Source organism: Antechinus flavipes, chromosome 2 (genome assembly GCF_016432865.1).
Source record: "Antechinus flavipes isolate AdamAnt ecotype Samford, QLD, Australia chromosome 2, AdamAnt_v2, whole genome shotgun sequence".
Classification (NCBI taxonomy): Eukaryota; Metazoa; Chordata; class Mammalia; order Dasyuromorphia; family Dasyuridae; genus Antechinus; species Antechinus flavipes.
Genome location: NC_067399.1, coordinates 61,520,320 through 61,547,971, shown reverse-complemented (window position 1 = coordinate 61,547,971; position 27,652 = coordinate 61,520,320). Strand labels below are relative to the sequence as shown.

General features: G+C 41.9%; 2 protein-coding genes across 2 annotated transcripts in view; one reads left to right on the top strand and one right to left on the bottom strand.

Moving 5' to 3' along the window:
• PHAF1 (phagosome assembly factor 1) overlaps positions 1 to 19,232 on the top strand; it is a 52,235-nt gene extending 33,003 nt beyond the window's left edge. Inside the window, exons 9-16 of the mRNA XM_051975043.1 lie at positions 10,094 to 10,227; positions 10,747 to 10,830; positions 12,278 to 12,360; positions 13,841 to 13,884; positions 15,048 to 15,091; positions 15,669 to 15,727; positions 16,364 to 16,436; positions 17,532 to 19,232. Coding sequence (XP_051831003.1) covers positions 10,094 to 10,227; positions 10,747 to 10,830; positions 12,278 to 12,360; positions 13,841 to 13,884; positions 15,048 to 15,091; positions 15,669 to 15,727; positions 16,364 to 16,436; positions 17,532 to 17,618 — 608 coding nt within the window. The 3' untranslated portion in view covers positions 17,619 to 19,232. The remainder of the gene's footprint in view (positions 1 to 10,093; positions 10,228 to 10,746; positions 10,831 to 12,277; positions 12,361 to 13,840; positions 13,885 to 15,047; positions 15,092 to 15,668; positions 15,728 to 16,363; positions 16,437 to 17,531) is intronic.
• On the bottom strand, positions 18,857 to 25,789 carry B3GNT9 (UDP-GlcNAc:betaGal beta-1,3-N-acetylglucosaminyltransferase 9). The gene is made up of 2 exons (XM_051975045.1): positions 24,407 to 25,789; positions 18,857 to 23,372 (listed from the first exon to the last, which is right to left on the bottom strand). The coding sequence occupies exon 2, from the start codon at positions 23,319 to 23,321 to the stop codon at positions 22,125 to 22,127; it is 1,197 nt and encodes a 398-aa protein (XP_051831005.1). The 5' UTR covers positions 23,322 to 23,372; positions 24,407 to 25,789; the 3' UTR covers positions 18,857 to 22,124.
• Positions 25,790 to 27,652: the final 1,863 nt, after the last annotated feature.

The following is a 27,652-nucleotide window of genomic DNA, read 5'->3' as shown; positions in this document are numbered from 1 at the left end:
GGTTTGTCAGATTGTTATGGGCTGAACCTGACTTGATTCACTAGTATTTGGTTCCAATATTGAATCAAAATGAACCAGTCACAGGTCATTAAACAATGAACAAAAGGAGATTAATTTAGTCATAGCAGAAGAAGCATATTCACACAGCTGTCTCTTAAATTGCCAAATGTGATTCATCAGTCAGGAATCAAGAGACTTAGTTGCAGATCAATACCCAGAGCTTCTGCCAGCTAAGTTTTAAAGATGGTTTCAGTACTTTTTAAGGAAAAAACTAGCTTAGCCCACCCCTTGGATGAAGAAGTTCTGGTAGCTATTCCTCCTGCAACAAACATGAATTAGGAGGCTATTAAAATAGTCCAAAGAGAAGTGATGTGGTAGCTATTTGAAAGAAGGGAACAGATTGAGAAGTAAGGAGGTAAAACTAAAAATTTGGCAATTCTCAGTCTTTGGATTTAAGTAAGGGAAAATGTAAGGAGTCAAAGATGGGGAAGGGAATAAATGGGCTGCAGGCAGCATGCTAGACACTTTTACAAATATTACCTCATTTGGTCCTGAATTTGTGAAGTCTTTGGAGTGATAAAGAAAGGATGCTAATACTTTTAACACTAATAGGAAAATATAGAAAATGGGTAGATTTGAGGGGGAAAAAATAACATGTTAGATATCTCTGAGCCAGACTACAGCCCATCTATGTCTTTTTGTCCCATATGAATTACTTTCTTAACCAGAATCAAAACGGGGTAAGCTAGGCTTCATCCAACTTCAGAGCTTGTAAGGTCATTACAGGATGAACTGGGGATTAGGAGTTAAAATTTTCCCAATGATCGTTGCTGTAGATAGCACTAAAGTTGGGCTATAATTGTCTGAAGGCACCAATACCTCGCTCAGAAGGGTGGAGGATAAGAATTTGCATGGAGGGTGGGGCCAATATAAGGGATTATTGGGGAAAAGAGTAGGTGTGGTTAGATTGGATTCCTGGCCCACAATTCATCGAGGGTGCTGCCCCATCTGAAGCAATTGGCAGGTCCTCTACCTTTATAAACTGCTGTGGCCAGAAGAATTCATCCCTTTCCAACATTTAGGCAGGCTAGTCCTTGGATAACAGACACACAGTCTGTCTGTTCCTGTAGTCAGAGCCTTCCCAGTCTTGAAGAACCTGCCATAGCTTGCTCTGTTATAGACCTAGCCTTTTGGAATCCAGTTCACCTTCATGCCACAATGAGACATCAAGAGTAAGACTTTAATGAGGGATTTGTTATTATTGCTAATAATGGTATCACAGTAACAATAACATTGGGAGTTCAAATTCTAATTCTCCTTTTGACTTTGTTTCTTCTCATTTTAGGCAAGTTATTTCAAGTCTTTGTTTTCTCACCCATAAAGTGAATTGTGATTTTTTTTCTATTTTCCTTTTGCAAGTCTTACTAGTTTGTCAGAGACTAGAGACTTGTACACAGAGAAGAGGCCTATAGTATATAAGAAAAAAGGAAGAGAGAGAAAGAAGGAAGGAAAGAAAAGACAATAAAGACAATGAGAATAAACAGTAAAAAATCAAATACAACTTGTAATTACATTTATATTTGTAATTTTATTATAATTTCCATATACAGGAAACAGCAAAAGAATTGTCTATGAAACTACTAATCTCAATTATGTACAATTTATATTTTTTAAGTGTGCAGTTTAACACAATTTTAATACTCCCACTTAATTATTTCTTTCTGAGTTTCCTTCCACTCATATAAGTCTTCCCAGTTTTTCTAAAACCATATATCTTATCATTTCTTATAATATAATAATAATCCATCATACACCCCATCTTCAACTACTGCCCAATTGATGGACATTCCCTCAATTTCCAATTCTTTGCCACCACATAAACAATTGCTATAAATATTTTTGTACAAATGAATTATTCCTTTTATGTTTTTTTTGATTTCTTTGGATTGCATACCTAGTTATTAGCTGTGAAACAGAGGATATGCATAGTTTTGTAGCCTTGGACATAGTTCCACATTAGTCTCCAGAAGGGTTGTTCCAGTTCATAACTCTAGCAGTAGTGCATTACTGTCCCAATTTTTCCATATCCTTTGTACTAGTTTTTCCACATCCCCTCTATTTTATCATTTTCATTTTCTGTCATATTAGCCAGTCTGATAGATATGAAGTAGTGCCTCAGATTGTTTTAATTTGCACTCTTCTAATCAGTAATGACAAAGCATTTTTTCATAGATTATAGACAGCTTTGATTTCTTCTTCTGAAAACTGTCTATATCCTTTGATCATTTCTTAATTGGAAAATGGCTCTTAATTTTATAAATTTGACTCAGCTCCCTATATGTTTGAGAAATGAGGCCTTTACCAGAGAAACTTGCTATGAATTTATTTTCCCCTAGCTTTCTTCTTTCCTTTTAGTCTTGGTTACACCAGTTTTTGCTTGTGTAAAGCCTTTTTAATTTAATGTGACCAAAATTATCTGTTTCACTTCTCATGATTCTCTCTTTCTCTTATCTGTTCATAATTTTTCCCTTATTCAGAGGGATAAATAAAATGTTCCATGATCCCCTAATATGATTGTGATATCACACATGATGATTATTCATACACTTATTTTGACCTTATGATGGTGTATGGTATAAGATATTGTTCTATATTTAATTTCTACCAAATTGCTTTCTAGTTTTCCCAACAATTTTTGTTAAGTAGTGAGTTCTTGTTCCAAAAGCTTGAATCTTTGCATTCATCAAACATTAGACTACTGTGGTTATTTACTACTGTGTATTATATATCTAATCGATTCCTTTGATTCACCACTCTTATCTAGTTCCAGATCATTATCATGAGTACCACTTTCTGCGAGCCCACCTTCCTTCACATTTTTTTCCATTGCTTTCTTTAACATTCTTGAGCTTCTGTTCTTCTGAATTTTGTTATTTTCTTCTTCTATAAAATATTTTTTGGTAATTAAGTATGGCACTGAATAAATTAATTTGAGTAAAAAGTGTCATTTTTATTGTCAGCCTTACCCATGAACAATTAATATTTCTTCACTTGTTAAGATCTATATTTGTGTGAAAAATGTTTTATAATTATGTTAATATAGTTCTTGAATTTGTCTTGACATGAAATAATTTGATGTTGTTTTCAGTTATTTTAAATGGAATTTGTCTTCCTGCTGATTTTGTGCCAGTGTGAAAATGCTGTTGACTTATTTGAGTTTGTTTTATATCCTGCAACTTTTGTTAAAGTTGTTAGCTGTTTCAACTAGTCTAATTTATTCTCTAGGAATCTCTGACTATATCATCTTTATCATCTTCAAAGAGCAGGAGTTTTTATTTTAGAATGGACATGTTTTATTTATATTTATTTGCTTTTCCTTTTCACTCAGTGTCACTTACTAGTCCCTTTCACTCACACACACACACACACACACACACACACACACACACACACTCTGATAATAAATAAGCATAGTCAAAACATCTGCATATAGGCTTTGCTGTTTAAAAATGTGTTTCATTATGCGTTTCTCTTTGTTTATCTCTCTGTCAAGAGATGAAAGGTATGATATGTTAACTTGTGTAATTAGTGTGACTTATACAGTTATGGTTGTTCTTTGCTTTGATTTGAAGTCTTTAAGTCATTCATAGCTGTTTTCCTTTATAGTGTTGAATTGTGTGACTTGTTTTCCTGGTTCAGCATATTTCATTCTGTATCAGTTTATATAAGTTTTCTCAGGGTTTTCTAAATCTATTCCTTTTGGTCATTTCTTACAATGCAATAATATATTATTATGTTCATATATTGTAATTTGCTCAGCCATTCCCCAATTGTTCTAAGTATCTTATTTATTTCCAGTACTTTATTACAACAAAAAGTGCTGCTATAACAAATTTTGTGTATATATAGCCCTTTACCATTTTATTTGGTTTGGGGAATTCATAGATGAACATTGTCATTACTTTTGGGGTATAATTCCTAACTATTTTCCAAAATAGTTGGACCAATTTACATGTAAATATGATGTTTCCCCAATTTTTAGTCATTTGGCCTTCCCTAAGACTCTGTAGCAGATCCAGGATATCATCAAGAAGAAGAATTCCATGACCAATACATAATCACAACCTTACTTACTGCCTCATCCTGGAGAAAAGAAGACCTGGATGTACAAAGACATGAGAGTGTTCTTTTAAGAATTTGAAGAGATTTAAATTGTTCTGCTTGGCATCTAAAGACCAAACTATAAGCATATCATGGAAGTTTCAGAGGGATAGGTTTCAGCTTAACATGACATGCTTCCCACGAATTAGAGAATTCCAAAAGTAGTGTGGGCTGCCTTGGGAACTGAGGGCATGGTGGTTAGAGTGCTCACTGTAAAGTCACAAAGTCTTCATTTAAATTCTACCTCTTACTCTTAATAGTTGTGTGACTGAACAATTGCTCAACCTCAGTAGGAAAAACAGACTCATCTATAAAATGGAAATAATATCTACCTTACAGAAATGTGAGGCTCAGATCAGATAAATGTATGCATAAATATACAGATAATATAATGCACGTGATACACAGATCTTAAAACACTCTATAAAGTTAGCTGTGTATTATTAATGGGTTTTCCCTCACTGTGTCCAAACAAAGGTTGGATCATCATTTGTTACAGATGTTGTAGAAGGGGTTTTTCTGGGCTGGGTTAGATATATAGATGCCAGTGTAGCTCTTGTACTATCTATTAATTATCTCTTAGTTTTAAAGAGCTGAGCTAATTACTTGCATAAAGTGGATTATGGCATTTGTCTCTACCCATTACTATATACTCAGGTTCTTTCATAGAACCCCTTTTCAGTGCCTTATGATGTATAGAAGTAACTCAGTATTTACAAAGACTGTATTAGTAGGAACACATAAGCTACAGTAGGTTTGAGCATGCTGTAGACACTTCAAGTATAGTCCTTGAAACAAACCATCTATTCCTTACCAGTAGTCTGTCCACTTTGTGGTGATTTCTTTGTCAGTCCACAATACAAAGAAATAAAAATGGTCTCACTTAATATGCAGAGGGTAGAAAAGAGAGCAGAGGAAAATAAAAATCAGTTTTTAGACTTTCTTCAAATATTAACCCAAAATAACTCTGGTTTTCCAAATGTAAGACTTGTCCAACAAGCTGACATATTACTAGAAATGCAAAATTATATTAATTTTGACATTCTCACGATGCATGAAACTAGAAGACAAAAAAAAAAAATTGCAATAAAGGAAGAAAGACTTATCTGACTATCCTTAGAGATGCAAATAAAGATTCTACAGTAGAGCTAGTTTTATCATACATTTAAAGACAAGAAACATCATCTCAGAAGTCATTTGCTTGCCGTACACATGTTAATCTTTTGCAGAACATTACAAAGATAATTACTGCTTATGGAATTTTACGAAGAAGTAAAAGAGGGGGGAGAACCTTAATAAAACAAGTAAACATATGTTCTTTTATTTTTATTCTGAACTTAAACAACAAAGAAGACCATTTTCATATATACAACAAAGTACCAAAAAAAAGATTATTAAGCTGTGAATCTCCATTTCATACGTATCACTTGTCCTTCAAAAAAAAAGGTATATTCTAATTCTTCATGTTTCAAAACTGCTGATGCTTGTGCCTCCTTCTGAATGTCCTTTTATTCCCTTTGTGTATTTTTTTAAATGTTTCAGTTATTTCTTTTCTTTTCATTTTTTTTTTAAACTACCACTATTATTCTCTCCCTTCTTTTCACTCACATTAGGGGAACTCTTTACTCTTGATGTCTCTGACCCCAGACTGCATTTGTCTCAGAATTGTTTGACATCGTACTGGGAGGTGGCTGGGTTGTTTGTCTCCTCTGTGCTGCCATTATCTTTTGTCACCTCAGAGCTTCTGGCTGACTTTGTGTTGAGTTCCAGGATGGGAGAATATGTTTTTGCTGAGTAGATATTTGGGATGGGGGGGGGGGGGATAGAGGGAAAAAGGGGGTTTTTGTCTTATAAGGTCAGAAGTCCTGGTGTATGTTTTTAATGAGAAGAATTTTGGTATTGGATATAAAGAGAGAGTTCTTATTTTTGACTCATTATGTGTACAAGACCTGGGCAATTCATTCAACTTTTCATTGCTTCACTTGTTGATCATCATTAATAAACTTGCTCACTGAGAATTCAGTAATTACCCTATTTTTAATTAACAAAAGCACAGTTCATAACTCCCCCCCCCCCAATTCTGGTACTTGGAACTGTGCCCAAAGGGCTATAAAATTGTGCATACTTTTTGATCCACCAGTACTACTACTGTGTCTGTATGCAAAAAGGTCATAAAAAAGGGAAAAGGACCCATATGTGCAAAAATGTCTGTAGCAGCCCTTTTTTGTGATGGCAAGAAACTGGAAATTGAGTGGATAACCATAACTTGAGGAATGACTGAAAAAGTTATGGCATATGAAAATAATAGATTATTATTGTTCTATAAGAAATAATGAACGAGCTGATTTCAGAGAAGCCTGGGTGCTGAGTAAAATGAGCCAAACCAGGAAAACATTTTACACAGTAACAGCAAGATTGCTTGATGATCAATTATGATAGACTTAGTTCTTCAAGGCATTTTCAACTTTGGATGAAAGTTGCTGTCTACTAAGGGAGGGATCCATGGCTAGAAGTAGGTTAAATAATAGCAAGACAAGTTAAGGAGTAGAACTAAAATAATAGAGTTAGCTGAGATAAGAAATAAAAATTATATACAAACACAAAAAAGATCAGGAATAGAATTTATTAGGGGGAAAAATAGAGGATAATCATTGATCCAGGTAAAGTCAAACTTAAAAAGATTCAGTTAAGAGAGAAATCAACATATGTCAGCCATATTAATATTGTTTTAGATGCATGTCTATATGTATAAATGAGTATATTTATATATGTGCATATTATACATATAGGTGTGTGTGTGTGTGTGTTTCCCCTGCATGTTTTATTGTAACCTGCTTGGGGGAAGTAAGGAGAGTAAAAAGGGGGAAAAGAACAAAATAGAAAGTACACAGCAGAGAACAAAAGAATTACCTACAAGAAAGCAAAGAAAAGATGGACAGTTATGAATATAATGCAATTTATTATTGTTATATGCTTTCTTGAAGTGGAAATTTATTCATGTTTTGAATCCTTTTTTTTCCTCTTTCTGCCTTTTTCTATTGTTTTTTCTTATTTTGTATTTAGCTTTAAATAAATAAATATTTCTTTTTAAGAAGAAAGAAAAATGCCATCAGTATCCAGAAAGAGAATTATAGAGACTGAAAGAGGATTGAAGCATACTATTTTCACTTTTTTTCCTTCTTTTTTTTTTTTCTTTCTTATAATTTTTCCCTTTTGTTTTGATTTTTCTCTCCCAGCATGACTCATGTATAGGGGAAGAGGGAGAAGAAGAGAGAGAAAATCTAAAAAAAAAGTTTTGGTTTTTTTTAAGCAAAATTGAGATTTAGAATAAAATGAAACCAACTCTTCCTCCCCTCCTCCTTTATAAACTATCCAGTGAGTTGAGGTATTTGAAAGGAAGAGAATGGCAACCAAAAAAAAATTGTAAAACATAGTTCAGGCATAAGAAGTAAGGCCTGCTTAAAGACTTATAAAGTATATTGAAGCCTCCTATCTATATAAAATTCTATTAGAAAATAGCTAGTTACTAATGTGGGAGTCATTTTCAAATTATCTGTCTTAATAAAGTCATTTGTTAGAGCAAATATCAGAATCAATTCCAAAAGTAGAATTTTTTTTTTAAATTAAAAGAATAAGATTTAATAGAGGCAGCTTCAATCTAACCTTAATCAAGCTGCTGACATGGAAGAGTAGGAACTAAAATCAGTACAGTATTATAAATTTCTCAGAAAGTTTAGAAGTATGAATTAATTAAGAAAAATAAATGAGTCCAGAAACTACCTCAAATACAAGGAACCCCACAGTAACCTAGTTTTGTAAACTCATTTGTAAAACCTTATAAGAAGAGGATAATTGAGAGTATTAACTGTTATCGAGCATTAAGAAGCAATAGAAGTGAAGAAAATGATAAAAAGCCAGGTCATCCTTTGAGCATCTTAATCCACAGCAAGCTGAAACTAGGAAGAAAAACAGACAAAAACAGAAATGATCTATGAAGATTTCTCTAACAAACTTTTCACCATTATTGACAGTCACTATATTTACATGTGACCTCACAATATGTTGTGTGGGGAAATGGAAATGGCATTAAAGCAAAGCAGCTGGGCACAAGTCTGTGCTAGAAATGGTGCCTGACAGACTTAAAAGAAAGGAAGGTACTAAATGCTTAGAGTAAAATTTATTCATAAAAGATGACATAAAAAATCATTAATGGCCAAACCATATGTCTGCTTTTCCATCTCTACAAACTCTTGTGGGAATAATCTTCGTGTGAATCGAGGACATCTCTGTTGAAAGTTCTAGATAGAAATAACAGACTTAAACAAATGATATTCCACAGCAGATTCTATCACACAGTTAATTGACAGGTGCAAAGAAAATAAGATTCCACTGTTCTTATTTGATTATAAGGAACCATTTTACTCATTAGAGCAAAATACCTCCTTCAGGGCCATTCTCCAGTATTTTCCATGCATGTGTTGAAAATACCTTGAAAAAGGTAACACACGAAATTTGACTCTATCATACATCAAGGCATAAAAAAAAAGAGACAGGGTCACTGTCAATGGAAGCTATCCTGCAGAGAGAGATTCCCAGTAAATGGTGGTGCTTGGTTGTAAAGATCATTATGTTTACTGTATAAGCAAACTCCCTGGTATTACAGAACCTCCTATGAATATTCTTAAAGAGTTTGACCTAATTTTCCACAGAGGAAAAAACCCTACTTGGTTTTATAAAAAAATAATAATAATGATAACAAATGCATACTATGGTCTGCAGTTAAATGGTCTGTCCATGCTTCATCAGTACTTTTATCATGGACACATGGGCAAAGACCAGAACTCAGAATTTGAATAGAAGAAAGAGAACAGACTAGGTTACATTGGAGAAATCGTGCACTCCAAGCCTTTCTCTAAAACAAAGGCCTAATTTCTTTTTAAGTATGTTTTATTTTTGTGCCTTTTTATTCCATAGGCTTTGGTAAGATAAAAAGGGGACTTCCCCTACCTCCAGATTTAATTTTGCCTTGTGACCAAAACAATATCTGTTGGCCACTTCTAAAAGTGTTTACCCCCCATTCTGTCTTAGTCTTCCTTTCTTCTAGGAGATAAGATTTGTTTCACTCTGTTCACTGCTTCCACTTAGTGAACAAAATTTTATTTACATTGTTGGTATCATTGTGTATTTCAATTTCTTGGTTCTCCTTTTTTCAATCTACATCAGTTCATTCAAATCTTCCTATAGTTGTCTAAAGTCATTATTTTTTAATACATGATACTTCACTACATTTATACACCATAATTTCTTCATTCTACATTCAATAAGCACTCTCTTTTCCAGTTTTTAGCTACCATAGAGTGATGCTGTATTCAGAAACCCATCTTTTAGATGTCAGTAGCATTCAAGTAGTACTACATAGCTGCAAATCATGGAATTTCAGGCATCATAGAATTAAAGTTGAAGTTCTTCATAGAACACTGCAGAGGTTTCTGGTGGGCAGAGGAGACTTTGCTATATTACCACTCGTGCTGGAAAGCAATGTCACGCATATATAATCAGAAGAGGTGAACTGGTCATATAGCTTAAGCAACTTATAACTGGTACATTAAAGGAGTCATGTGGAGAATTGGAGGAAAAATAAAAGTTACAAAGGAAAACAAGGAAAGGGCTGTGAGTTGTACTCTTGGAGAGAGTGGCCACATTCATGAAGTTATAAATCCATTATTATCCTGGCCTCTACCTACTACTAGTTCTCACCACCCATGGGTGATTTGTTGGAGGAGGAAAATTCCTAAAAGGTGCTGTCCCCAACTCTGCCCTGGGATTAATCCTGTTTTCTCCCTCTTGACCCGAAAACATTTAAGTTACAGGAACAGCAGGCCATAATCTCCTGTCAGTTAGAAGTCTAAATGCTTTCCTTGGTCTTCCATAGGTTGTGGCCCAGGAGTATTAGCGGATGCTAAGATGCGAGTGTTTGAACGTTCAGTGTACTTTGGAGATTCGTGCCAAGATGTTCTCAGTACATTGGGCTCTCCACACAAGGTTTTTTATAAGTCAGAGGACAAGGTAGGAAAAAATAGTGAAGTAAAGCCAGTTCCAGTCATTTGGGATAGGTTTTAACTTTATTAAACTTGGTTACATTAGTAACTAATTCATCAGTGTAATTCCATGTCATTGACATAAATTAAAAGTCTTTTATAATATGTGGTTTTCCAGTGGGTGCCCTCTTCTGTTTTATGTCCAATATTTGAGGAGCCCTTCCCTTGATCAAGTAAAGAGAACGATTCTTTTCAACCCTCCTTGCTTCCAAGGGACTGTCAATATCCACAAACTAGTTTTTTCTCCCCAAGTCAAGCGGTCTTCAATAACTTGGATTCCAAACATGATTGCACCCCTAGCATAGCCGCGATAGAAATTAGATTCCAAGTGGGACAGGTTTTTAGGATGCTTTTTTATAAATGCAATTTCAGTATATTACCCAAGATGGTACTTGTTTTTAGTTTTTATAAATGTCATTTCAAGTATTTTACTTTATTCCATGAACCTCAGTAATATTTGATAATTTTTTTTTTTTTTTGGTAACAGATGAAGATTCATTCTCCTTCTCCTCATAAACAAGTTCCATCAAAGTGTAATGACTACTTCTTCAACTATTTCACACTTGGGGTGGTAAGTTATGATTCCTCAGACTTTAAAACTTGAAAAACTCCAAGCTTTTGTGTGGGCACATTTTCCACAAGTGCACATCAAAGTGCCTCCACTTCTTGGGACATTATCACCTTATGGAGACCTAGCTGGTGGCACTTAACTTCGGCCTGATCTGTGAATGTGCATTTTGTCACCAGGTTACACTGGAAGGCTTTTCACATCTGTGGGACCTGCAAAGTTTGTGCTTGAGCCCTGAGGCTCCACCCTGAAATGAGGCATTAGAGGAGGAGGATGCCTTTGAGAAGCAGCTTTTTTTTCCCCAGTATGTTTTTTTTTTAAAAATTAATAATAGATTTTTATTTTCAAAATACATGCAAAGATAGTTTTGAACACTCACCCTTGCAAAACCTTGTGTTCCAGATTTTTCTCCTTTTCACCTCTCCCCTTTCCCCGCAGACAGCATGTAATCCAATATAGATTAAACATGTGCAATTCTTGTGAATATATTTCCATGTTTATCATGCTGCACAAATCAAAAGGGGGGCAGCAAGTAAACAACAGCAAAAACGGTGAAAACACTATGTTGTGATCCACATTCAGTCCCCACAATTCTTTCTTTGGGTGTAGATGGCTCTCTTCATCACAAGTCTTTTGGAACTGGCCTGAATCACTCATTGTTGAAAAGAACCACATCCATCCGAGTTGATTGGCACATAACCTTGTTGCTGTATACCTGAGGAACAGCTCTAAATTTCTCATTAAAACCATCATAATTATCAAAACAGCTCAGATTCCAACCTTGTACTATCGGTTTTACTTTGTATGTAGTCAGGTGGCCTGCATTGGTCCTTTCCTTCCACATGTGCTGTGGACCACAAAATCCTCAGGTCCCTCTACTCACTCTTGTCTGTGGATCTAACGGAAGAACAGACTTGAGGCTAGGAGAGAAGTTACATAGTAACAGTGACTTGAGGGTTTGTGTTCTTTCTCACTAGGGTCAGATTTGAAATGAGAGTTAAGTGCCCTGTTGTCAGCACTGAAGAGATAAACCATGATTGCAAGCTTTCAGTCTAGAACTCTACTTGGACTCCTCTTATTCCACCACAGAAAAGTGAGAGTGTAAATTGCATACAGTAGCAGTAAGAATAGAGTTAAGAATAGTAGCTAGCATTTATATAGCACCATTAAGGTTTGGAAAGCACATTATTAACTCATTTGATCTTCACCAAGAACCCTGGGAGATAGTTGCTATTATTGTTCCCATTTTGTAGATGGGGCAGGCAACTGAGACAGAAACATTGTGATTTGGATAGGGCTACATAAACTCAGGTCTTCCTAACTCTAGATCCAGCACTCTATTCACTGCAGCCTATTAATTCACCCAATCCAACTGTGTTTATGACTTAACTAGGTTTCTTATTCACAAGCTAACTTCCCTTCTTGTTTCAAGCCTCTGTTTTTTCTATAGGATATTCTCTTTGATGCAAATACACACAAAGTGAAGAAATTTGTCCTTCACACCAATTATCCTGGGCATTATAACTTCAACATGTGAGTATGACTATACCCCCTTAAGACTGTTGTTAGACTGACACACTTTGTCTATACCAGAAAGCAGGACATCCGGGTTTTACTTTTTGACTTTGAGAAATCTATGTGAAAGAAACTCTGATTCCTGGACAAGGGTGGAATTCCCCAGGGAACCAGACACAGGAGCCAAGACCTGGACAGTTGCTGATTGAAAACTAGATGTGTGAGCTTTCTTTCTCCAGGACTTGCTACAATTCATTCTAGCCTCACCTATGTTACCAGATTGGGGGTGAGGAAAGAATTGGGGGAAAGGGACAGACATTTTTCCTAAAAACCATCAATACCACTGATTTTGGCTACCTGCTTTTGGAGGAAGAATTTCTGGCTAGCTCTAGATTGACCCTAAAGGCAAGACATGTTTTTCCCTTCACCATGTACCACTACCTCCACATGTAGTACTTGACTGCTACAGCCTTGGCTACTAAATTTCACTCCCTTTTTCATTCCTGGAAAGTCTACCTACTAGCATCATAGAGTGGAGAAAATGAATTTTTCTTCAACACCGCCCTCTCCTGGCTTCTGAGATAATGAATGTTTCAGTGTTGATGCTTTAGGCTTCTGTGCCCTAGCTGCTGTCTTGTGTTTAGGAAGCTAAATTCATTCTCTCCCACCCCTCTCCAAATTTTCTTTTTCATGGCTCAGATTTAATAACTGAATTTTTAGACATTTAATAAGATACCTTAAGTATTTTCAATGTTCTTCCATAGTGATACTTTCCTAAATTGATAGATCTAAGGAAGTCTCAGTAAGATGCTGAGCTGCTCAGGTCTAGTGTCCAGGTCTCCAGATTTGTAGTCTGGGTGCTAATACAGGTGATATATCTACTTCCTGGGCCTTACCTACTTTCCCTTCCATTTGAACTAAAAAATCTCGGACCAATTGCCATAGCACCTAGGATTCTGGCATGAGCAGGCATAACCCTGGTTTGTTTTAAGGGTTTCTACTTGACCTTAAAAGCAACCATGGCCTTAATGGGAAGGTTGACATAGATGCTTGCTGTGTTAGACTGGTGGTTTGAGCACCAATGCAGCTTCACTGTAGTGTGCTGCAGCTGAGCAGAACCAGGAGAAAAGCATCAAAATTTTTAAAAGGAATAATTTTGAAAGAATTAAAAATTGCAATTGACATAATCAGCCTTGATTCTGGAGGACTAATGGAGAAGAATGTTGCCACCTCCTGACTGATCTGCTGAATGAGACATACTTATGGACATATTAACTTGACTTTGCTTATTTGTAACAAGAGTTTAGTTTTCCTTCCTTTTTCCCAATTTAAGGGTTACTGGGAAATGGGAGGAAGAAAATGACAAATACTTGGTAATTGGAAAAATAAGTGAAATTTAATTTTAAAAACCAATGTGCTGGTGGTAAGAAGGTTGAGGTTCTCCTTAGCTTTGCCACCCAAGGTGCTTAGCTCTTTACTGTGTGCCTTCTCTCTGCAGCTATCACCGTTGTGAGTTCAAGATTCCTCTCACCATCAAGAGAGGTAAGCAGCAGCAGACAGACACTTCCCACCTTCCCTTGGGGAGGCCCAAGTGACTGCCGAGTCCTTCCTCAGACTGCCTTGGTCTCAGAGATACATATTGTAGAATGAATTAAGGAAAAGGGTACAAGGCTTATACCACTTTATCAAATGAGAGAACAGAGGTTGGGGGGAAGGGGAGAGATGCTGACTTGCCCTGAGTTAACATGATTATTAAGTAGAGCCAAGACTTAGACCAAGGTGCCATATGAGGTTGTCTTTGTTGTGGGACACAAGGGAAGCCTGCTTGGCAGGCTCAAGGCTGTAATCTTATGCCTCCTCTTACCTGGGCCGAAGAGAAGCCAGAGTTAGCACGATAGCTGCTCAGGGAAAGGTTCTGTCATTGATGCCAAAGGTAGTAATGGTGGCTTTTTTGCCATGATTCCATCACTGGAGCTAGCACCTTATCCTTGGCACAACACTGTGATAGTCACTGTTCCTCTTGAGCTTCTGAACTTCTCTTCCCAGCTTCATTCCTTACTACCTCTATAAAATATCCACTTAGCCCCACCCATTCCAGATAGGCTCTGTCCTTTCATTTTCATATGGTCCCCCTGTGATGTAGAGATAAGCTATATTTTGTTTCCACTGAGGCTTTAAGCCCTTCCCTGTAGATAACTGGCCCTTGGCCTTTGGAAAAGAAAAGAAGTATACATAGGGACTGGATCCTTGCCAATCTCCAATCCCCACTCCTACCCCCCTTGCTTTAGGTCCAAAGTGCAGGTGAGACATGGGCTAGGAGAAGCTGGGCCTCCAGTCCGAGTCAGGTCCTGACAGCCACTTGAAAGGAATCTTTTACAACTGGTCATGATTGGTTAAGGATTAAGCCAGGTTTGCTAGGGAAAATGATGCTTTCTTTCTGTTTTATAAGCTATAAATTAGCTTATATAAAATAGCTCTCTAAATAATTTTGTTTGCAAAATGTCCCAAAGTCCCAAATGTTACAGACTTTAGAGCTAGGATGAATCGTAAAAGATCGCCTAGGAGAAAATGGAAGCCCAGATAATGGGAAGTGATTTGGCCAGTACCTCACAGCTAAAAGCTGGCAAGGAGGACTCCAAGTGTGCTCCAGCAGTCTGCTGGAAGAAAACTAGCTTCCCAATGGCCTCTTTGTGTTCTTTCCTCAGAAAGTGCTGATTGCCAGACTGAGACCTGCACAACCTATAGCAAGGTAAGCTCTTGGCCTTGTGCTGCTGTAGCTACAGGCAGATGATGAAACCCATTGAGCAAAGAGGAGCAGGACATACACACCCCTCCCTCCATCCAGATATCAGCAGTTTGTGCTAAAAACTTGCACAGCCAGGTTGAGGATTTCAACCTCAAATCTTAGCTACTGTCCTGAGGTCTACTGAGTGGAGTCCTAGGGAATCAACAAGTTCCCAGCAAGGCTTCCTTGATATGATCAGCCTGTGGAAGTTCATACCAAAGGACCAGAAAGAACCAAACCATCTCCAGATTCAGGCTGTCAGTATTTTGGGGGACTTTAGCATGCATTCAGTCAAGCTCTCTCAGGTTACAAAAGAAGAAACTGATTCCAAACAGATGGTCTGAGTATGCCTGGGGTCTCCTGACTTCCTGTCCAGGGCACTTCACACCATGCTCTCCTGGGCTCTTCACCCCAGCTTTTCTCATGTGCAGCTGAGGAAGGTGTCCGAACCCCAGGCGGCAGCCTCCTGTCTGGGCAAGACCAGGAGGAGAACCTAGGAAGGATTTTCCTGATCTCTGCCCTTTTGTGTTCTGTGTTGCAGTGGGATAATATCCAGGACCTCCTTGGGCATCCTGTGGAGAAGCCTGTAGTGCTTCACAGGTGGGTACCCCTTATTCCTCTGCCCCCAAGCAGGCAGCCCTGACACAATTAAGTCAGCCCTATTGGAAGAAATGTAAAATGTGCATTGAAGCTAATGCCTTGCCCCTTATTTCAGCCAGACAGTTTGATTTTTAATAACTCATTAAAATTTTTAAGTGGCATGGAGGTACATAACCTTTCTTTTGTAGATCCATTCTGGGGACAGTGTTATCTTCCATATCCTGAAGTGGCTTCTCCATCCTAGCATCTTGGGATTTGGAGATGCAGGGACCTTAGGAATCATCTACTCCAGTCCCCTCTTTTAACTTCGAGCTGGACCTGTCTAGTCCCAACCTAATCCAGGATCTTGCATTAGAATCCAGCAGAGTCTTGGCGGTCAGCTGTAGCGCACCCTGCTGCCTCACCAGTCTCATGACTGCTGGTGATGGCAAATCAAGGGTGAGCCCACGTTTCACATTTGGGCAAGTTTTATACCATGCTGTGTTCCCATAAAGGAAATATATGTAGCTTGTAAATCCACCCAGGAGTATCAGCAACAAAAAGACTCATACATGCTTTACCCCGCCCCAACATCTGTTCATTTGAAGGCTATCTCAGATGCCTCAGCATTGTCCCTTTTGTCTTTTCCCTCTGAAGGTCATCTTCACCAAATAACACAAACCCCTTTGGGTCAACGTTTTGTTTTGGACTACAAAGAATGATCTTTGAGGTGAGCAAACTGGCTTCTTTTGGTCTGATTGAAAAATGGAGCTGAGAGACTGGGTTGAATGTTGATGCTGAAGCAAACTTTATGTTGGTGGAAGATTCACAATATTTGAGCATATGATTTTATTTGATTCTTACTCAGCTCCTGTTAATAAGTTCTGTAAGGTCCTTGAAGGTAGGGCTTGTCTTTTACATTTTTGTAACTTTTAGGGCATAACCCCTTGTATACAGAGTGTAACCTAATAAATGTTGAAGCCCTCATAATATTTGCAAAGCTCTGTGCTAAACACTGAAAGATGAGAGAGATGGTTAGACCTCTTATCACTTACTCTATTACATGAGTTTAATTTTTTTAAAAAATGGAGGAGGTGGGAAGGGGAGAGTGCTTGTTAACTGGGAGGGGGGGAAACAAAATAAAAGTTACATAAATTTTGTTAAATAAGATAAGTTCCCTTTTTCAGAAGTCTAATGTCCAGTGGGGAAAGATAGTATTTGCACATTGACCTTCTAGACAATTATATACAAAGCCCAAGAACTTATGATCCTGAATCCAGATGCCCTTCTGTGCATGGGATTTAAAGGCCGCCTAGACCAGAGGTTCTTAATCTGGGGTCCATAGACACATAGATTTTGGGGAGAGGAGAGAGCTTATGAATTTAAAATTGTTAATATTTTGGTAGCTGCATTCCAACATAACTGATTTTTTTGTAAATCTATGTATTTTATGTTTTAAAATCCCTTCTGAGGTGTTTGTAGCCTTCACCTGCCTTCCAAAGAGATCCATGACATATAAGCATGCCTGATTCTGTCCAGCTTCCTCATTGTACAAAGGAGCAACAGGGTAGATTGAGAAGATTTAATGGAAGGAAGGGCAGGTGGGCTCAGAGTTGTAGGCTCTTAGGCTTTTTAAGCCAGAGGTAATCTTAGACTATAGAATTTGAGAGTTGAAGGGTTCCATAGATCTTAGAACACAAAGTCACAGCTGGAGTAGAACTTAATGGAATTGAACCTGGATGGCTGTGTCCTGTGGAGGCTGTCTAATAACATCCCAGGTGGGATGTGGGGGTGTCGGCTCTGACCCTTGCCTCTCCCTGCCCAGGTCATGCAGAACAACCACATAGCATCAGTGACCCTGTATGGCCCGCCCAAGCCCAGCGCACACATGAGGACAGCGGAGCTCCCGTGAAGGACAGCCCTCCTCCTCAGCTCTCCCCAGGCCTGACCGTACAGCGTGCCTTGACTTGCTGCCCCTTGTTGAGAAGGGAACACTGAGGGGGTTTTTCTTTCTTTTGACCCTCCTAGTGGCAGCACAGAGCGGGTAGCCCTCATCTCTTCCCTGCAACGTGGAAGCCGTGGTAAAGGAACTGAAGCTAGTTGTAGGAGGGCTTGGCCCAATCAGCCCGGCCCCCAGAGGCTGACTTCGTCTTCTTCCCTGGCAGGAAGGTGATAGGGTGGGTGGGCAGGGGGGCACAACTGCTGAGGGCACAAAGTGACTGCAAAGATTTAGAAGCACAAACTCTGAACTCTGAAGCATCTGGACACAGGTATCAATTAGTCTGTGCGTTTGTGTTGCCGTGTTGATGTAGTAGTCACATTTAAGAAAGCAAAGTTATATCTACTTATACATAAAAACCTATATCTACATAGAGAGAACATACACGGTCATCCTGGAGCCCCAGGGGACAAATGTGCATATATGTCCTGACCTGTGGCACCGTGTGAATCTCTGTGTAACTTTCAAACTACAAGCAAGTCGCATGTGCGTATTACTTGATTGTGACATTTGCACTACATCCACTTTAATGACTTGATAACTAACTGCATTAACCTTGAAGAGGTTCTTCTGTGGCCTGAACTGGCTGGCAGCCAGGTTAGGATTCCACTTAGATGCGCTTTAAAGCTTAGATAGAAACACATCTTGAAGAGCAAGTGATCCCATTCTGTTTCCATTCCTCCCTTCCCACAGAAACTGTCGTTGCCAGAATGGTCCATCTTTTCCGTTGTTTTCCTTTTCTCTTCCAGTGTAAGCCAACCCTGGCCCAGGACAGAGTCTCCTCAATGGTTCTAGGACCACTTAGGACCCCAGAGCTTGAGTCCCTGCTGTCAAGAAGGGAAAAGCAGAGGAATGAGGAGCTGCCCTCTTCTGGCATGTTTTCATCCCTCCATTCCCTCTGCATTTTTTATTTCATGCCAAAGTTTTCGCCAAAGACATCCTTTCCCTCTGTTACATTTCAGCATTCTGTACAGTTTGTTCCCCCTAACCCCTGTCTGAACAGGCCTCTAACCCGAAGACACTGACATACTCTTCCAGCTGGCCCGGGGAGTTGGAACCCCCTATATAGGTCTCTTTGGGGAAAGTAGAGTCTCTAAAAATAATTAACCCTTTTTAGGAGAGAGGAAAAAAAAACAAATTGACAAGAAATGTATAATTTTATCCCATTTTTAATATTTTGATGTAGCAACTTGTGATACATAGACAACAATTTTGTGAGGTTTTTCAAATGTGTGTACAGATTTTTGTAAATAAGACATTTTTGTAACTTTAACTCATGTACAGTATAATCCTAAATAGTTTACTGATGAATGAGAAAGTAGACTGGAACCTAATGTTTTTGGATCCAGGAGCAGGGGAAAAGTGTGCATGTGCGTGCGTGTGTGTGTGTGCGTGAGTGTGTGCTTATTGGATTCCTGTTACTTTGTCATCTTCCTATGGGCTGTGACATTCTAGACTGTCTGACTGAAACTACAATTGGGAATCTACCTGCCAAGGGCCAAGGAAATAAAGGACTATTAGGAGCTACCTCTCTTGTAGGTGACCTCTTGCCTGCTTCCCTGCCTGCCTGCTCTCCCTCCTTGCCTTCCATCGCCTTGGTTCTGTAGCCCTTGTACATTCCCCAGAGGTACATGTGTTCTGAAAGGCTAATAAAGCGGGGCTCTCCCTTGGGCACTGGCTGGTGCACAGCACAGTGACTGGGTATCATTGCTTCTTGGTCATGTCCTTTTGGTGCTTTCTGGGAATGGAACCACAGAGGTCCCCTGGGAGCCCTCGACATGGGAGTCAGATTCTTGTACCTGCCAGAAACTTAGCTCATTTGGGAGTCTGGCTACCCCTCCCTGTGGTCATAGCATTTGAACCAATGTCTTTGGGTGCATAAAGGTCAGGGAATACCCAAGATGAGTATTCCCTCCCTGTCAATGTGGAAGGGCCCAGAAATGTGACGCTGCTTTTTCAAGGGTCTTTCCTTGTCTCTTAGCTGTGAAATGTTCCTGCGCTCCACCGTCATCATTTTATCACCAAGTGGGAAATAGTTATGTTCCTCGAAATGTTCCTGCGCTCCACCGTCATTATTTTATCACCAAGTGGGAAATAGTTATGTTCCTCAAGCTTCCAGCAAACCTGGCTGCTTGCTGTGGGGGAACTAGTCTATTCTCAGCTTCTCATACCATACATTGTCAGACTTCAAATCCTTCAAATCAGCCCACCCACCTCCCAGCTTCTTGGCTCCTATAAAGGAGCTTCTTCCTTCCAAACTAGATCTTACCCCAGTCAGTTATTGTTGCCAAGCTCTCATCCTGGAGCCCAGATCATCAGTAGCTTATCAAAGTGAGTAGAACTCACCCAAAATTGATCCTGTACCCACCTCTTTGTCCTCTTCCAAGTATCCACACTCTTAAGTCTAGTTCCTCCAAGAAAAGTACTAGATCTGCCAATAAATAAGAGTTCTGGCCATTTCTCCAGGAGTCTACAGATTACTAAGGTTCTGGGACAATTTTCAGTTCAATAAATTGATTAAATAACTACTTTGTACAAGGCCCTGGGAGGAGTAGACAAGGATGGGGAGACTGGGGACTCTGATAGAGAGAATGCAAACCCTATCCCCAAAATGAAAGGTTGTGGGAGGGAAGGAGCCCCTTAAATCAGTAAATTTTGGTACTGACCATAGGAGCTAGAAGAGATTTTTGAGAACTTCGACTGGCCCATTTCTCAGATAAGGGAAATGACTCCTGACTTCACTTCCAGAACCAAACCACTGTGATAAGGTAGGAAGAATGCTTGAAGTCCAAAGACCTGGGTTTTATTGGCTGTGCTGCTCGAGTTGGGGTAGTTAACCTCTGTGGACCACTCTTTCCTCAACTTTGTAGTATCCTTGATGTTTTTATATTCCACATTACCTGGTCCTGATTCTTGCAGGTATTGGAATTTAAGAAAGATGTCCAAAATATGGTGTTTTCCTCTAGCAAATCTACTTGGAAGTATGCTTATGTTAGCCTGAATAAGATCAATATAGTAAGGGGGAGGGACAGGTAGATTAAAGTATTTCAAAATCCATACAAGGATTTGGGGGGATTGTCGATCAAGAAACTTTCATTAAGCATTATGTGTCATATTATAAAAACTTAACACTGGGTTAAGTGTCCTGGATACAAAGAAAAAGCAAAAAAGGCCCTGCATTCTTGAGAGTTCCAGATAGAAGAGATGCACATAATAAAGGCCTATCCACAGTCACTTGGAAAGTAATTGTAGAGGAGATGGCACCAACCCTGAAAGGACTGACCTGTAAATCCCTCCCATCTGACCAAATTCTCTGTCCAAGGCACTACGTATTTGAGGTTTACGTGAAGTTTGAAAGAATGACAGCAGATATCCTGGGAGAAAAGCAGCATCTTAAACCTTGATAATAAGTGTTGGGATTAGAAGCCGAGAGCGTTAAGGAGCTCTGCATTCACATACACAGGTCCAAATGTGCAGAAGCATCTTTTTCCATACAGAAGTAAGCCTAGGGAGCACGCTGCCTCCAAGCTGGATCCTGCCATTGCTGTTGCCCTAGAGGTGGGCAGGAGGCCAATAAACGGTGCAGTGACAGAGCACACCCTGGAGTCATGAAGACCTGAGTTCAAATCCATCCAAGGATACAACCCTAGTATGGCCCTGGGCATGTCACTTAACCCCAATTGTCTCACACACAAAAATAATCTAGAGCAAGAATTGGACATTTGTCAGGGGGCAGCTTCCAAAAAAGATGAAGAGAGTTAAGGTATGGGGTATAGAAAGGCAGACTAGCTTCTCTCATTAAGGTAAGCAGAGGACTGGAGAGGATCCCCTCAAAACTCAGAAAATGCAGCTGAGATTCCTGGCTCTATGCCAAAAGCTGCCCTGGGTGCCCTTCTCTTTTGTGACTGGCCGATGGCCTGACCTGGGCCAATAGGATCTAGACCCAACTTTGCAGTCCAGCTCTTGAGAAACAGGTTTGTGTGAAGCTACTGTACAGTCCAGGGTGGACCAGTGGGGACATTAATGGGCCTACCCAGAGGTCCTTAGCAGAAAGCTCAGCTCAAGCCATTCGAGCATGAACTCTCCATGTTGGAGATTCTTGTGGGTTCGAATGGTATTCCACATAATGGGGAAGGTCCCCTTTGTAGTTCATTATTCGGGTAAGATCCTCGAAGAGACCAGCCGGCTTTTGTCTATCTCAGATACCTCGGACAGAGCTTAAAAAGATTAACAAGGTGAGAATTGGTGTCAACGTGTTTTCCTTCGGCCCTGCTGACATCCAGGGACCAGATTAATTAAAAGTGAGCTTGTTGCCAGCAAGCAAAGGCCTTCATTTTACAGTTCGTGTGCAGCAGGGCTGGGAGGACCCCCGGCTCTTTACACTGTGCCCCTCCTCCGCTCCCACCCCTGGCTCAGCCGCTAAGAGCCCCAGCGGAAGGGCTTCGGGGCCGTGCGCCTTCGAGCGCAGTCGGGCCCTGGCACCGCGTGCAGCATCTGCCACATGAGCCAGATGTCGGCTGCCGACAGCCCGTGCACCAGCACCAGCTCGCGGTAGAAACAGGGGTCGAAGGTGCGCAGGTGCGGGGCGGCCGAGGGCCGCTCGATGCCAAATGTGCGGAACGCCTGGTGCGGCTCGGGCGCCAGGCGGAGGCGCTGCAAGCACATGCCCAGGAAGACGTCATCGATGGGGAAGAGCTCCACCTGAGCGCAGGCTGCCGCCAACCTCCGGAGCGTGGCCCCCGACAGCACGAAGCCCCCGCCTCCCGCGTACGCCGGGTAGGCTCCCAGCCCGTACACGCCCTCGGGGATGTAGTATTTGCTTTCCCGAGCGCGGATGGGCCGCGCCTGCAGGATCACGTCCCCGGCCAGAAGGTCCTGGGACGGGTCCCGTGTTGCTACGAACTCGAGCAGGTTCTCCATGTGCACGAACACGTCGTCGTCGCCCTTGAACACGAAGCGCGCGTCCGGGCAAAAGGCGGACGCCCAGTCCAGGAAGTGGATTTCCTTCAGGGTCAGGTTGAAGAAGGTGTCGTCAAAGGCCCAGAGCAGGATGTCCCCGTAGGCTAGACCCTCGGCCCGCAGCAGGCCCTCCTGGGCCTGCGCCCTGGCCCGGCCCCGGGGGATCCCCAGCAGGAAGACCCGGCGCACCCGCGCCCCGCGCACCTCCCCCTCGGCCCCCCAGGTCTTCCGCACGACCTCCCTCCGCTCGAAGTCCGCGGCCACAGACTTCACAGCGATGAGCAAGTCTGGCCCCGGGCCGCCCGGAAGCCCCCTACACTTCTGCGGCTGATTGATGAGGAGCGGGAAGCGCCTCTTGTCCTTGTCCTGCAGGTAACGCCGAAAGTCGAAGGGCCCCGAGGGCGTCGGGGGCGGCGGCGTGTCCGCCTCGTAGGCTGGATGCTCAGCCCCGGCAGCGGGGAAGGCGCGCACCACCTGTGGTCCCCAGCCAGGGCGCGTGGGTAAGGGCGGAGGGGCTGGCCCAGTGGCCATCCTGGGCTGGCCGCTGGCCAGGCTGGCCGCGGGGGCCCCCTGCTCCCGCTGCGAGTAGAGGAGCAGACAGAGCGCGGTGGCCAGGAGCAGGGTGAGTGCAGCGTCCGCCTTCCTCCTCAGCCTCATGGTCTTGGCCCCCCAGAGCCTTCGTCAAGACCCCGTGCCTCTGGTGACCGCCTGCGGAGAGAGAACGAGGGCACAGCTGGCGGGACCACGGGAAGAAGGGTCTCCCATGCCAGCTCCTCCCTGACGTTTTGTCTCCTTCCAGCTTGAAGTCCCGTCTCACCCTGACCACCTGCGGGGCCCAGGGAAAGCGGATGAGATGACGCATAGTTAACTCTCTCCCAGGATAACGTGCTGCCCTCCAACCCCTAAAGCGCCCTCCCTTAGCCCCCGCTACCCCAGCCCGGAGCGACAGATCCACACCCACACAGGTGTTTTCAGCCGGAGGCTAACATGCACCGGGGCCCCTAAGACCCGCATTGGGGCAGCAGTAGCGAAGGCGGCTACCATGAGTCCCTTTGAAGAAGCTGGAAGGAGCCCCCACCCAATCTCGGTTTCAGGCCCCAGAGATGGTCAGGGAACCCCCAACAAACAAGGGGAGAAGAGATGTGAAATTGTGGCTGAGTTGGTGACTGGTCCTTTTAGGAAAAATGAGGAACACGTCCCCCTCCCTTCCACACACACGCCTCCTATTGAAGTCCCCGGGGGCTATATTCCTCACCACCCCCCCCCCCCCATCCCAGCTCCAGGAAAGACTACACTAGTCCTGGAAATCACAGGCTTGGCCAACTCTTGAAGTGTTCATCCCCTTTCCTTATCCCCTCCCCCATAAAAATAGTGCTCTCTCGGGCCCTTCCCCCGAGCTCTGCCAGTTCACGATGAGAAAGTCCTGCCCAGAATCCGGTCCATTCCTCCTGGAGTGTTCTCGGGATCCCTGCTTTGGGCCCGGAGCCCCACCTAGCCTCCTGGCTTCTGAGAAAGACAAGACGGGATTGGGGGGTGGGGGAACTGACCCTTCCCGGGTTAATAATAAGCATAAGGTTGAACCACAGCCACCACCAACTTCCTGTTCCCGCTGCCGCCCAGCGTCAAACTGCCCTCCTTCCAAACTTGGCAAACCGCTGCCCTTGCCGCTTCGCAACTGCAGATGCTCGGGACAGCATTCAGACAGCCGGGCCGCCCCCGCCGACCCTGTCCCGCGTACTCACCGGCGCACTCACGTCGGGTTCTGGGGCCAGGCCCCGGACCACTGGGCTATGCTTGGCCGCCCCCGGGACACCCGCGGCCCCTCTTGCTTCCGGCATCTGGGTCTCCGGGAACGGGCACACGGAGCCCGGGCAACCCCAGCGCCAAAGTGGAGTCTGCGAGTGCAACGTTGGCAGGGCCAGGGCAGGGGAGGGGAGAGGAAGCAAAGGGGCCAGCCGCTGCGTCACGTGGCTCCAGCAGATGTGAGAGCCTGGGGTTGGGGGAGGCTGAGAGAGAACAGCTGGAGGGAGGGCTCTGTTCTGCTGCCTGGCTCACTTAACTGTCTGTGAGCAGAGCCTTGGGAAGACTGCCTGCCCAGCCTCCGCCAGGCCGAGCCGATCATGAGGAGGGGGAGATTGACCCAACGGGGCTGCCTTCCTCCGGGTGGGCCCTCAGCACAGCGTCCACCGCTAAAAGGCTCCAGTCCTGCCGCTCCGACTGGGTGACTCTAGGTGAGTTATTTCTCCTCTCTGGGGGGGAGAAGGAAAACGTAAAGGAAATTTCAATGTCTTTCTTGAGAGGTGAGATTTTGTGAGGAAAGCGGTTTGAAACACTGTATTGTGTTATCCTATTGCATTACCAATATTGTATTGTCGTGTTGTTGTTATATTACTATAGCTCAGAAGTTAAGAGAAGGCTGGAGGGGTCAAGGAAGAAGGATCATGAAGGGAGTTGGGCCTTTGGAGAATAGAGAGCTTGAGGGTCATGCAGAAAATCTGGGGTCTGTGTATTTATAGAAATAACCCCTTTCTGTAAACCAGACCGTTGCATGTGGATGCAAGCCCAAGGCATGGAGAGAAGCATCATGGGCTCTTTTGGCCAGTCCCTTCCTTCAGTGCTTGGTAAGCGAAAGGGACTAGGCCGTCTCTTACAGGTTAGGAAGCCAAGTAAAGCCCACCTACAGTTGCCTGCTGGACATGTATAGGCTCATAACCCATTAGAGTGGAAAGGGACCTTAGGGCTCAAAGCACATCCCTCTGCTCCTCAAGCTTCAGTCACTGGGTGATCAGAGCAGAGTCTTCAAGTAGATTTGATCTTACCAACATGGGCACTTCCTCCAAGGCTGCAGATAACAACCGATGGTTGTTATCTCTTCTAGATGATTCTCAACCAGCCCATCCCATAAAATATGGGCTTTCCATCAGTTATGCCTCCTGCCTGAAACATCTACCAGCTCACTTTTCTGATCATGACTGACAGCCTTGCTTGATAACAGGTGGCAATTTCAAACCTACTCTTCATGTGCCTCTTCACTGACCTGTAAGTGATTTTCAACTTTTATTCTTTAAAAACTGTGATGTTCCAAGATCCACAACTACACAGTATCATCAGAAGGGTGTCAGTATGGAGAGAGAGAGAGAGAGAGAGAGAGAGAGAGAGAGAGAGAGAGAGAGAGAGAGAGAGAGAGAGAGAGAGAGAGAGAGAGAAAAGAAAAAAAATAGAGAGAGAAAAAGAAAAGAGAGAGGGAGGGAGGGAGGGAGAAAGTAAAGAAGGAAGAAGGAAAGGAAGGAAGGAAGGAAAAAAGCCTTTGTTCAGGAGGAAATTGGGGAGAGAAGGGACAATCATTAAAAGTACTTCATAATTTTCCAAATGGAATCAATCCATTTTTCTCCTGTTGAAGTATGGACCCCATTCATTGTCCATGCAGTGATTCATATACATGTAATGATTATCAGCTGTCTAGAACAGAAAGCAGGTATTCTTTATCCATTTAGTTTTCCCCATGTGGATAGTTAATCTAAACTTATGGAGTTTGTGTAGGTTCGTCTTCAGTGTTCTAGAGCTTGATACAGTTAGCATGTTATCTCCAAAAAGAAGCATTTGGAAGACTCACCATCCATAGATCATCATCACTCCTTGAACACACATCTGGACATTCTCCATGAGTGTAGCAAACACCCCTCGTGAATCTTCATCTCCCCATTGGTATCTTATTGGATGACCCTTTAGTCATCAGTTATTACACAAAGGAATTCTATTATGCGTTTGAAGGGATGTGGCAGGGAACAGAAAATAGGAGCATAAGAGGAATTAGCCTCGACCTACTTTTAGAAGCCTCACCTCCCCCTAGTCCTCCAACGACCCTCTGCTCTGTTCCAGAATGACCACTCACTATCCCCAGAACACATTCATGGGATCATAGGATTTAGTTTGGAAAGAACCTTTTAGATCCTCTAGTGCCTCTTATTGACTGAGTTACCTTGGGAAATCATACTCACTCAGAATCTGTGTGATAGGAAAAATAACTGCCATATAGACTAAAATAGTTTTTCCTCAAAAAGTATTGAAACCATTCTTAAAATATAATTGGCTTGGAGACTAAGGTTAGGGCTACTGAAATAGCTTTTTGATCATCCAAATAGAAAAGCCAGACTTCAGAAGGCAGGGGTATTTCTAGGTTTGACAGGGAACACACCTAACAGACAGGGAAGCTTCCATCAACTGAGCTAATGCTATGTCCTGCTATGTGTCCTTCTTTGGTGTGTTTCTGTTCACCTTAGCTTTGTTAACTGCTAAATGGTCTGTGAACATTTCATTTCATTCTAGTTTCACACCTAAAGAATCAGACCCAGGCTAAAACAACAGTCTGTTTCTTCATCTTTAAAACAGAAATCGCCTCTACCCTAATAATTTTATTATGAGGAATGCCTTTAATACTGATGAAGGAATCAGTATTTGAGAATCTTGTTTCATAGTTAGATGGTACAGTGAGGAATCTGAGGTCAGAAAACCAGAGTTCAAATCCAGCCTGAGATACTTATTACCTCTGTTATGCCTTAGTTTTTCAGTCTGTAAAATGGGGATAATATTAGCAACTATCTCCTAGGGTTGTTATGAGGCTCAAATGAGATAACTTTGCAAATCTTAAAGTGCCGATTTAAATACAATTAAATATGATTTCTTGTTGTCACTACTTAAACATTTTCTACTTTCTACTATATATTTAAATACAAACTATTAGGAAATTTCCTCCTACAAAAGCAAAGTGACTTTCCCAATATCTCATAAGAAGTAGCAAAGACAGGATTTTAACTCAGGATTCCAAATTTCCAAGGAAGATGAGCGATTCTAAACCTTTTTTCGTTCATGAAACAGTTATCTACCTTTTCTTTTTTTTCTTCCTCCTCCCCAACCTGAATTTGAGTTAGAAGGGGCCTCAGTACACATCTAATTCAACCAATACCCCAAATGCCCTTGTTTAAACACTA

Bases quoted from the DNA above. Each gene is read 5' to 3' on its own strand.
- B3GNT9 (XM_051975045.1), bottom strand. From the start codon at position 23,321: ATGAGGCTGAGGAGGAAGGCGGACGCTGCACTCACCCTGCTCCTGGCC.